This window comes from Hakea prostrata, chromosome 11 (genome assembly GCF_041222555.1).
Source record: "Hakea prostrata isolate BN-2017 chromosome 11, UWA_Hpros_2, whole genome shotgun sequence".
NCBI classification, from domain to species: Eukaryota; Viridiplantae; Streptophyta; class Magnoliopsida; order Proteales; family Proteaceae; genus Hakea; species Hakea prostrata.
The window spans coordinates 23,395,128-23,407,871 of NC_142610.1; the positions used below are offsets into that span (position 1 = coordinate 23,395,128).

Genomic DNA, 12,744 nt, shown 5'->3' on the forward strand with positions numbered 1-12,744 from the left:
AATTAGTTAACTATTAATTTGCCAACGTTAAACACGTTAGGTATTACAATTATTTTTCTACTATGTATTCTTGTACCTTTCAAGCAAACAGTTATTTATGGAAAACCATGATTGCCCACTAAACCCCTAAATTCCTTTATTCTTTCCGTTTTGAACTATTTAATCATTATACTAACCATAAATTTGAAGTTCAAAATTTATTCGAATTATCTCAGATAATGGTCACATGCATTTGAACTCTGAAGGCTCCTCTAGATTATCATTTGAGAAAAGCTTGATTTGCCCACTAAAGCCCTAAATTCCTTTATTATCTCGATGAAAGAATCAGGATCTCCAAAACATTTGAATAGTTACTTAATGAAGACTTTTTTATATATATATATATATAAAAAGAAGCATTTGTATGTGTTAGTATCTAACTATAAATAATAAAAATTAATAAAACACATAATTAAATGTTTTCATTTTCTTTGTAAAGTTCATCCAAATAAACTTACGTAGTTACATGCGGTTTGATTACATATGTAATGACTTATACATATAAATTTAAATATATGGTATAACTTTGTCCTATTCTCAAAGTTTAATGTCATATGAGAACTCTTTAAAAAGTTCTTTTAAGTTTACAATAGATTATGGTAGTTGGTGGATATCCATTGCTATCAAATGTTAAAAATAGAAATATCATGAACCTTCATGTATGAACATGAAGTCCTTGAAGCTTCCAGATGAATGGGAAATTTGTCAAATACATGCAAATTTTTTTGGGTAAACCAGTCTTCATTCAAAGCAGGAGCTGAGGCAACTTGGATACACCACATTTAAAATAGAAAGGCCTACTTCATGCTTCATTTAATTGTATAATTAATGGGTAATTAATAAAGTTAATTCACTTAGGGCATGTTTGGTTATATGAGTCTGAAAATTTCAAATATTTAGAGATTTCAAATCTATGGAGTCATAATTTATAAAAATAACTGTTTGGTTAACCGAATATGTGGAATGAAATCTATAGATTCATCTATGATTTATGTGAATGCGTAAATATTTAGTATTTTTATCGTAGAAATGAAATCTCTGGATTTTACCCCATACCCATAAATCTACAGATTCACATTTTTAGTGTAAAAAAGATGACTTTCTAGATTTCATATATTCTAAAGATTTTCACAACCAAATGGGTATAAATCTTGCATTCATGAATCCAGAGATTTCAAATCTCTAGATTAATGTAACCAAACAGGCAATTAATGTATCTTTCATTTGTGAACAAACATTGTACATCTAACATAATAACATATAGAAGATATCTATCATTAGTGGACAACATTACATAATATTAATGACTTCTTATGAACAAAAGAAATTTACCTAAACACATTGAATTAGAATACTTGATGAACACGTAAATCCAATAGTAGAAGTGGTCCAAATAACCCTAAGTCCCTAAGAATCCAAAAAGATAAAAAGACTAAGGGTGGGTTTATTGCTTCACCAACTAGTTGACCTTTATTAAATTATTTCATTATAGGATAACTATAAGACCATTGACTACATATACGTAGAAATAGAAATTATGGTCAGCGTGACCGATCATCAATTTATGTGTCAAGTCTCTTGTAGTGGTGATTCTTTCCCATCACAAAACCTTCTCTATCTATATATCCAAGTTGCTATGTTTACAGATTTTGGTTATCAAAACCTAACTACAACTACCAGGGTCATCTCTTTCGTATTTGTTCATACATTTTGGCTTGTATAAAATTATATATGTGCCTATGACTTTCACGTAAGCATATGGTAGATTTGGCTCATAACTAATTAACAAGAGTTAGAAGTTTTCAAGGGTAACTGATGTCAGGTTATTTTCTCATTTTTTTTTTAACAGGTTTGAGGTACATCTGTGTTAGTTTATGTGCACTTGGCCGGCATTTTCTAGAAACCGTTTCGTGTATATAGATTAAATATAAAGTAGTCTAAGAAGATTTGAACTCTTAATCTATCTACTCTCTATTTTTGATAACTAACTTTTATCAAATTAATTTTAGTCGGCCATGAATGATGAGTGAAAGATGTAAACTTGGCTATTGAATCATTCAGTCCTCCTTTGAATTGATAAATACTCTCTTTGGTTATCAACATGTATTTTTACTGTCCAATTAGCAATCAAGTTTTGTCTATAATACGTCAAGAAGAAAGTTAAGGGATTTATAATGATATTATTTGGTCTATATTGGTTAGTATCAAGATTGAAACCACATAATTTGATCTAACACTTACAAGGTGAACACTCTCTTGAAATGTATAATAGAAGAAGGGGGGGGGGGGGTGGATGTCAGGGTTGTTCGGATCACCTTCCCGTTAGGGGAGAACAATGTGATCCTTTAATGCTTCTCAACCATAGAATAGAAGTGGAATCTATTGGAGGTCCCTCATCTAATCAATTTTATCGGTATTCAGAGGTAGGTCATACCCCTATTGTATAGTTGAGAAGCGCCAAAAGATCACATTGTTTTCCTCTACCAAGGAGGTGATCCGGACTCATATCAACTTAGGATTATCCTCTAGGATCCTAGGCCCTATGGTAATCTCCTTCCGTTGGACTTTATACATTTCATAACATACAAATGGGCCCCAAACCCAGTGGGGAGTATCAAAGGCTCAAAGCTTCACCTACATTCACATTACAAGATGGATTCAATTGCATTCTCAAGTCACAAGTCATCTTAAGTCCATATATTCATCACAAGTCATTCTAAGTCCATACAGTTACATGTTGATCATAAATCAATAACATCATTAATCATTTAATTCTGAAATTTTAGAGTCATAATAATTATTCCTAAATCCTAAAACAACAATATGTAATCATATAAGCAAGTTGCATAGCAATCAAGAATGTAACAATGGTTATGTACAAGTGAATATCCTCACTTTGCTATCGATTCGTAACCTTGTAAATTAGGTCAAAGAGTATGTTCAAGCTTCTCAAAAAGTCCTATTAACATGTAGGTTTAAAGTTAAAAATAACCCTAGATGTATGGTGTTAAAAAGAGAAACAAACAAACCGCTCATGAAAACTGTCAGAGCTTGGGTGGGTTGGTTAGCTGGGTTGCCTAGGGCAACCTAGACAATCAACCTGGCCATGTAAACTGTCAGAGCTTGGGTGGGTTGGTCGGGTGAGTTGCCTAGGGCAACCAAGACAATCAACCCGGCCATGAAATTGTCAGAGCTTGGGTGGGTTGGTCAGGTGGGTAGCCTAGGGCAACCAAGACAATCAACCCGGCCATGAAAACTGTCAGAGCTTGGGTGGGTTGCCCAGGGAAACCAAGGCAATCAACCAGCCTTCTGTGTATGGACGGATTTGGCTCAAATCAATAGAAAACTTCTCGTTTAATTGGTTTCTAAACTACTTCGAAATTATTTAGAAAATTTTGCAACCATATTAGAACAATGATATATCATAGTTTAGAGATCAAACAAAGCAAAAAGAATGAAAACCTAGGTCTTCTCCGAATTCTAACCGCAAGATTCACAGATGAGCCGAGTGAATGGGGATTCACTCTAAAGTAAAGAGAATAGAAGAATTATGTTGTTACAGTAAGTAGAAACCTTCAACTAGGTCTTGACAGTAAGAGGAATCAATCAAAGAAGAGAACTATAACGACGAAGATGAATACTAATATTTTAGAAAGCAAAACGGCGTTTGGAGACCTTGATGGATGCTCTCCACACTTTCTTTCACCTAGGGGAGGGTTCTCTTGAGGAGCTTTTACATTCTCTGACGGTCTTAGAATATAATGACACATTTTAGAACGAAAAATCATTAAATAGGGTTTCAAAAATCACTTTTCCAAAAATATTATTTTCCCCCGAAGTTGAGTGGGTTGCTTGGGGTGATCAGGGCAAACAACCCTACCTTGATGCTTTTGTTCTAGGAGTGAATTCAAGGCCCTAAATGCCCTATTTCTTCCTTGGGTCATTTTCTATGTTATAAAAGAGTTTTCTTACCTGATCTTCCAGGATTTTCTACACTTGTCATCACTGTATTTCTTGATCCATCTACCAAGTCCATCAATGTTCCAAATTGTGACAGAACTCCCAACTTAGTATTATCTCCATCTACTTCCATTGGTTCGGTGTCCAATCCAATGGTCTCAACTTGGACGGTCCACAATTGCCTTCTTTCTACACTCTAGATTTTCGTACTTACAATATGGATTTTGAGGTTAGGATTTTGTGAGATTTCACAAATTGAACTATCATAGAATCTTATTTAAACGAAAAATCACATAAACACATTAAATTAGAATTATTGATGGACATCTAAATCCAATAATATGAACCACAACCCATCAAGTAAAAGTGGTCCTAAATACCCTAAAAAACCCCAAAAAAATACAAAAATTAAGGGTGGCTTCTTCTTCTTTTTTTTTTTTGGCTGCTTCACCAACTAGTTGAACCATATAAAAGTATTCCATTATAGGATAACTATAAGACCATGACCAGTTATACGTAGAAATAGAAACTATGGTCAGCTTAGGTGACCCATTATCAATTATGTGTCAAATCTATTGTATTGGTGGTTCTTTCTCTATCACAAAACCTTCTCAATTAATCCAAGTTTTCACGTTTACACATTTTAGTTATCAAAATCCCAACTACAAGCGTCACCTCTTTCTGATTTGTTCATATTTTTTTGGCTCTTGTATGAAACCATACCCATAACCTTCACGTAAGCATGCGGTAGATTTGGCTCATAACTAACAAAAGTTAGAAGTTTCAAAGGTAAACGATGTCAAATTATTCCTTACTTTTACCTATTTAATTTAAATATACACTAGTTCAAAAAAATTTGAACTCTTATCTAATTATTCTCTATTTTTCATAACTAATTTCTATCATCAAGTTTCTAGAAAGCCATGATGATAACCTTGGCTATTAGTTTAGTAACTGACAACCATTGGAATGGAATCATTTAATTTTCCTTTGAATTCACAATCATTCTTTTTGCTTATTAACAATTATTCTTACTTCCCAAATAGCAATTAAGGTTTGTCTATCATATTTCAAGAAAAAAAAGTTAAGGGACTTATAATGATATTCTTTGCTGATCTGTATTGGTTAATCTCGTCAATCTTAATATTAAGAGGTTAAAATCACATACAAATTAGGGCAATAATTTGATCTTAAACATTAACAACACAAATCCTTTCTTCAAATGTATAGTAAAGGAGGGGAGGGGGAGGGGGAGGGGGGGGGGGAGGTATGTCTGGGGAGCCCAGATCACCTCTCTGTCAGGGGAAAACAATGTACTTCCTGGATGCTTCTTAACCACAACAAGGATGAGACTCATTGCGGGTCCTACCTCTGATCCATTTGCCAGTATTCAGATGTGGGTCTCACTCTTGTTGTATCGTTGAGAAGCTTCAGTGATCCATATTGAGTTTGGATTACCTCCTAGTTGGAGAAGCACATACCACAAATTTGGGCGAGACCCCAAAAAATTTAAATTGTGGGACTTCTGTGGACATCATGTGAACTCCGCCCAAATTTGTGGGGAAGACGAGTGGGGGAGCACATACCTCTCCCTTGATAGGAAGATGGTCCGAACTCATCCAAACTCATGTTAGGGTAGGATTATCCCCTACCCTAGGGGATATTGTACTACTGCTATTGCATAGATAATTAGAATACGTGTACTATTTTTGTTTTATCTACTAATTAGTAAATTAGTAAGATTTGAAATCGTTCTTGCTGTAAAGCATTTCTTTGTAAACTATTTACAAAAATAACGACCAATTTATATTATTGTTTAATCATAAGATATTTCTCAAAATAACATCAAAACTAGATTTTTTTTAATATCTCTTTTATTTATAAACAAATATTGTACATCTAACACAATGATTTATAGGAGATATCAACTGTTTGAAGCCAAAATCACACAATATTAACGACTTCTTGCTTATAACTGAACTATCATAGAATCTTATTTAGACGAAAAATCATCTAAACACATTAAATTAGAATAATTAATGGACACATAACCCATCAAGTAAAAGGGTCCAAATACCCTAAAAATCCAAAGATTAAGGGTGGGTTTTTTTTTTGGCTTCACCTACTAGTTGAACCATAAAAAAGTATTCAATTAAAGGATAACTATAATACCATGACCACTTATACGTAGAAATATAAACTATGGTCAGCTTAGGTGACCCATTATCAATTATGTGTCAAATCTCTTATATTGGTGGTTCTTTCTCTGTCACAAAACTTTCTCAATCAAGCCAACTTGCCATGTTTACACAGTTTAGTTATCAAAATTCCAACTACAAATGTCACCTCTTTCTGATTGTTCATATATATATTTTTTGGCTCTTATATGAAACCATATACTTATGACCTTCACGTAAGCATGCGATAGATTTAGCTCATAACTAACAAAAGGTAGAAGTTCCAAAGGTAAATGATGTCAAATTATTCTTTACTTTTACTTATGTAATTTAAATATACAATAGCAAAAAGATTTCAACTCTTATCTAATTATTCTCTATTTTTCATAACTAATTTTTACCATAAAGTTTCTAGAAAGCCATGATGATAACCTTGGCTATTAGTTTAGTAACTGACAACCATTGGAATGGAATCATTTAATTTTCCTTTGAATTGACAATCATTCTCTTTGCTTATTAACAACTATTCTTACTTCCCAGATAGCAATCAAGTTTCGTCTATCATACGTCGAAGAAAAAACGTTAGGGGACTTATGATGATATTCTTTGATATATACTGATCAATCTAGTCAATCTTATTACCAAGGGGTTGAAATCACATACAAATTAACGTGTAATTTAATCTTAAACACTAACAAGGCAAACCCTTACTTGAAATGGACACTAGAGGCCGGAGGGTGTGTGTGTCAAGGGAGCTAGTCCAGATCACCTTTCCGTTAGGGGAGAACGATGTACTTTCCTGATGCTTTTTAAAGACACAACAGGGATGTGGACCTACTGCAAGTCTGACCTCTGATCAATTCAACATTCAGATATGGGTCCCACTCATGCTATATCGTTTAGAAGCTTCAATGATCCATACTAAGTCTGGATTATCTCTAGTTGGGAAGGCATATACCACAGATTTGAGCAAGACCCATATCTGAATAATAAAGTTTTACTTGTGGGACTTCTAGTGAACCTCATATGAACCCCACCCAAATTTGTGGGGAAGACTGAGCGAGGGAGCACACGCTACTCCTCCGATTGGTAGATGATCCGAACTCATCCAAACTCATGTGAGGGTAGGATTATTCCCTAGGGAATAGTAGCCCTTCTTCCGTTGGACTATATACCTTTCATCACATATGGACCCACACGCGGTAGAGGGTATCAAAGGCTCAAAGCATCCAGGGGTCCCACCATTCAAAATCCACACACAACCTACCTAGAATAAAACTAAAAGCCAAGTCCTAAGATTCCGTGTCAGTTATCCAAACACCACCATTTGTACGGGGAATCAACTTGTTTCCCAACATTTTCTCACCCAAAAAAGAAGTTGTTTCCCAACAAATTTATACCACATTTCACTATCAACCACACAAGGTTCAAAAATTCCATCCGCCCATGTTTTTTCCTTAACCAGCGTGTTTAAATTCTTAATCACCAACAACACCATATTTAAATGTTTTAAATGAAATTCAAAACGGTCCTCTCAACACCTATAGACCGTTGCACTTAGGTTAACAATCACAACCACTTTTCAATTCTTCAATCTCGGAATTCTAAAAGCCTTACCTGATAAGAACTCTGTTTCTACACTCAAACTCTCTCGCACATCAAATTTCAAACTTAATTCAACCCTCTAAGGTTTCTATATAAGCAACCATCAGATAGGTAAGAGAACACCTTAAATTCTGATCCAAGAAAACAACCTAAACATATCCCCTTTTGTCTAATTTTCTCTCTTCATTTCAGCTTACCAAATCAAGAAACTCAACCACGCCAAGAAACACCAAGTGTCACCCCACCCTTATATCAAATAAACCTTCACACTACCAGCACCACCACCATCTCTGCTCCTCCCTGCTACAACTCACAACATGATCAACCAAACTACCATCTCTCCCTCTGGCGCCACCTTCGGCGGCGAGAGTTATTACAGGCAAGTCTTCTTCTTGCCAGAGATTCAAGCAATAGAGCTCTTTGTGTCGCTTCTTGTATTCATTTCCATACATTCACTCAGGCAAAGAAAGCAACATGGCCTACCCATTTGGCCCTTCGTTGGCATGTTGCCTTCCTTGATCTTTGCCGTTCGTGGTGACTTGTATGAATGGATCTCCAGCGTTCTCAACCGTACAAACGGCACATTTAGGTTCATGGGTCCATGGTTCACCACCCTTCACTGTGTTGTCACTAGTGACCCTCGTAACTTAGAACACCTTCTCAAGAGCAAATTCGCCAAATTTCCCAAAGGTGGATACTTCAGGGAATCCATGAGAGATTTGCTCGGTGACGGAATCTTTAATTCCGACGACGAGGTTTGGAGAAGGCAACGGAAGACGGCGAGTATCGAGTTTCACTCGTCCGAGTTTCGTAAGTTGACGACCGATTCACTGTTTCAACTCGTTCATTCTCGTCTCTTGCATGTTCTTGAGGACTCAATCAAACAGTCTATCCCTATAGACTTACAAGATGTTCTCTTGAGGCTCACCTTCGATAATATCTGCATGATTGCCTTCGGCGTCGACCCAGGTTGTCTCCAGCCAGGCTTGCCGGAGATTCCATTTGCTCAAGCTTTTGAGGATGCAACTGAGATGACTACGTTAAGGTTTGTCACCCCAATGACTATATGGAAAACCTTGAGGTTTTTCAATCTGGGCAGTGAGAAGAAGCTGAAAAATTGCATAAAAGAAGTTGATGAGTTCGCTGATGGTGTCATTCGAGCTAGAAAGAAGGAGCTTTCTTTATATTCCGGTGAAAAGAAGCAGCGGTCGGACCTTCTAACAGTGTTTATAGGTTCGAAAGACGAGGAAGGGAAGCCGTTCTCGGACAAATTCTTGCGTGATATATGTGTAAATTTCATTCTTGCCGGCCGGGATACTTCTTCTGTTGCATTGAGCTGGTTTTTCTGGCTTATTGGCAAGAATCCCGCGGTGGAAGAGAGAATTCTCGCCGAGATTCGCAGGATAATTGAAGAGAGGAAGGATTCTAGTGAAGTTGGAGATAGGGAGTCTATTGTGTTCAAGCCGGAGGAAGTGAAGAAGATGGATTACTTGCAAGCTGCTCTATCTGAAGCCCTTAGGTTATACCCTTCTGTGCCGGTGGATCATAAGGAGGTATCATCTTTTCAAACCCTATTCTCTTTCAACATATTATGCGTTATATTTAAGATAAAAAATAGTCAGAGTAGAGTTGCGTTGGAAAAACATCCTTCAAACTCTGCTTGTGTAGAAGCCATTGATACTGCAGTTATTTGAAAGTTAAGAAATTCTTAACCATCTGGGTACAGGTGGGAATCGATCTCCACCTTCTATAGGGTGTATAATCCGCCTCTAAGGTGTAAGACCTTTCTAGGGCTGAAGATTTTGTATGTGAACGCTTAATCTGAATGCTTTTAAATTGATGATGAAATCTTCTAAGTTTGTTAACCTACTCCATCATATAAGAACCCACAAAACATGACATGACATGTTTTTTCCTTCCAGTTTACTCTTAAAAAGAATTCAAAAACCTTATCTAGTGTTGGTAGGGCCAAAAAAGAATGATCTCATGTCAACAAGGCCAAAAGAATATCCCCATGCTTGTATTATTTGGGTTTTTAATTGATTTTTTTTGGCAGGTCGACCTTTTGCCTCATGTGTATTTCAAATTACTATTTTTATTTAGACACCAATAAGAAACTCACAAATAAGTACATAAGAATTATGATTAGTATCTTGATTAATTTTTATTATTGTTTTTGTTAGGTTATTGAAGACGAAGTCTTCCCTGATGGGACTATTTTAAAGAAAGGAGAGAAGGTGATTTATGCAATGTATGCGATGGGCCGAATGGAAGGTATATGGGGAAAGGATTGCAGAGAATTCAAGCCAGAAAGATGGCTAAGAGATGGACGATTTATGAGTGAGTCAGCATACAAATTTACAGCCTTCAATGGCGGTCCAAGGCTGTGCTTAGGGAAAGATTTTGCTTACTATCAAATGAAATATGTTGCTGCATCGATCATCTACCATTATCGGGTTAAGGTGGTGGAGGATCACCTTGTGGTTCCAAAATTGGCACTGACCATGTACATGAAGTATGGGTTGAAAGTGAATTTAAGCAAGCGTGATTAATCTTGATGAGCTTGGGAAGTAGTTATCAAAGCAATTCATTTGTGTGCGAGAAAGAATTAGTAGTGATTGATTGTTTAACTTATAGATATATTTTTCTCTTTCTTTCCCCTTTTTTCTTAGTGTTTTGAAGGGTGTAATGTGAATATAATGGCTTTGTAAAGGATCAAGAATGATTGAGGTTTGATATATTTCATATTTAAGTTTGTATAAGGCTATTAAAAGAAATAAAATGTGATTTTATTTGGTTTACATACAATTTATGATTCTATTGTCTGAAGTACTCTGGGAGGAAATAAGTTCCTGTCCAAAAAACAAAGAAAGGAAAAGAGGACAATATTCTACCCAAAGATATTCAAAAGAGAGATTTCTATGTTAATGCAACCAATGAACTGGAATCTAGAATGGTATTTTTAAAATTACAAAATTTAAAGGATATCTATGACCCAAAGGTTATTCAATCATGAGAATTAAGTGGGAAGACAAACAATGAACACAATGACAATTACCTCAAATTTTTTTTTTTTTTTTTTCCTTTGATCAATTGTAATTGCCTCACAACATCATTCATGTTCATACGGTCTCTGGGAGATACCATGGAGCACTAGATTGCAACTTCAATTATTGATGTTATGTAATCTCATAATTGACATGTACTTTGCCTAGGAACTTCAATCCTGTTGATAGCAACCTCTTCAATTCCTTCTTTGCTTTGTTCTTCCTTGGGTAGAACTCTTGGATCTAGAATTTGAATAAGGGGTGCTCATAATGATGTTGCTGCAAATTTATGGAGATTTAAGTCATTGGTAAACCTCTCATATGTTGGTTTTTTTTCTTCCTGTGAATATCTCTAATAGAAGGATCCCATGGCTGTGTACATCCGCTTGTGTAGTTGCCCTTCCATCCATTTCATATTCTGAAATTTATAGATATCTTGTTGTTAGTTTAATGGGATTTGCCTAATACATGAAATCCCAATTTGAGAAACTGAAATTGTGAACACATTATTCAATGGAAGTGAGTCTAAAACCATAATCAACCAAGTTAAAATGGAAAGTGTTTGATGCTCAAATCAATTACAAAGACAAAATTTGAAAAATTCAATGATAGTAAAATTCAAACATTAAGCTAGTAAACATGATGTTTAAATCTGAATCCCTTTTCCAAATCAAGATTTCAGTCATATTCAATACCATAGAACGGATTCTTCATAGATTAGACATAAACATTATATGGAATAAAATTTCCGAATCTTGATTAATATATAGCTTTGAATAAAATTGTGTAGCTAATATGTTACCTAGAGCAGCATGGCCTATAATTCCTTTTATTCCAATGGTACAACTTTGAGTCTCAGATGAAATGTAAGTAGCCTAACTAAACCAAAATCACTAACATGTGCAATCATATCAGCGTCTAAGTAGAAAAATATTGCTTGACTTCAGGTCACAATGAACAATTTGTTGTGGGTCCTCCTCACAATAGGACACACCAATTGCATCTCTTTCTTCAGCCCTCTTTGTTGACAAAGCGAAAAACCATGTGTTAAGGGAGGCCAAAGGAGAGAGTTTTATTCTCTTCTTTTCTCCTTATAAATGCAATGATGTAAATGTCAAGATGTTATTAATTGCATGAAGACAAATGCTTCATGCAATTAATATGAGAGGTTTTGTTTATCTCTTAATTGTTCACCTCCTCATCTATTAATAGATGGGAGGTTTGTCTGAGCTAGAAGTAAGTGAGCAAGAGAACTCACGAGAGAACTCAATAAGTGTGGAGTTCTGGGGCTTTGAGTGAGGTGCTTTATGTGTTGGAGTAGTGGGTTTGAAACTCTTCAAGGGTTGAAAGTATGAGTTGAGAGATGGTGTACAGGGGTATCCAGTTTTGGATACAGGGTTGGGTTTGGCTATAAATCCAAGCAATGTGTTGTATTTCTACTTTCTCATAGTGAAAAGTCTCGTTATGCTTGTGGATGTAGGCAAAGCCGATCTATGTATATTGTTGTGTCTGTATTTCTTTTGTGATTATTTATTTTGTTATCTTTTACGTGGGTCCCTCACAAGTACTATTCAAGTGGGCCCACATAGTCACTATTCACACGGACACTATTCATAAATACCAGCTTTTTTGTACTTTTTTCTTTGTCGATCTTTTACACAGGCAGGAAAAGGGTGAACCGTCTTTAAGTATTTTTCCCAACACAATTGACACATAAGAGTTGTAATGAAGGTATTCCAATCCACAAGCCACATAAATTGTGATGTTTAATCTTTGAAGAAGACTCAAATTGATTTATTGGATATGTATCTCCACTGGCAAACGAAAGCAATCATTTGAATTATTTTATTATATTTAGAAAAGGCCACAATAAAAATATAAGTAAAAAATAGGAAAATTAAAATATAGATAACACA

The 12,744-nt window shown here is 35.4% G+C and overlaps 1 protein-coding gene across 1 annotated transcript; it reads left to right on the forward strand.

Moving 5' to 3' along the window:
- Positions 1-7,803: 7,803 nt before the first annotated feature.
- On the forward strand, positions 7,804-10,543 carry LOC149001029 (cytochrome P450 86B1-like). Its single transcript, XM_089140159.1, has 2 exons — positions 7,804-9,334; positions 9,965-10,543. The coding sequence occupies exons 1-2, from the start codon at positions 8,099-8,101 to the stop codon at positions 10,331-10,333; spliced, it is 1,605 nt and encodes a 534-aa protein (XP_088996285.1). The 5' UTR covers positions 7,804-8,098; the 3' UTR covers positions 10,334-10,543.
- Positions 10,544-12,744: the final 2,201 nt, after the last annotated feature.

Bases quoted from the DNA above. Each gene is read 5' to 3' on its own strand.
- LOC149001029 (XM_089140159.1), top strand. From the start codon at position 8,099: ATGATCAACCAAACTACCATCTCTCCCTCTGGCGCCACCTTCGGCGGC. The intron at 9,335-9,964 runs GTATCATCTTTT...TGTTTTTGTTAG, and splicing joins TGCCGGTGGATCATAAGGAG to GTTATTGAAGACGAAGTCTT.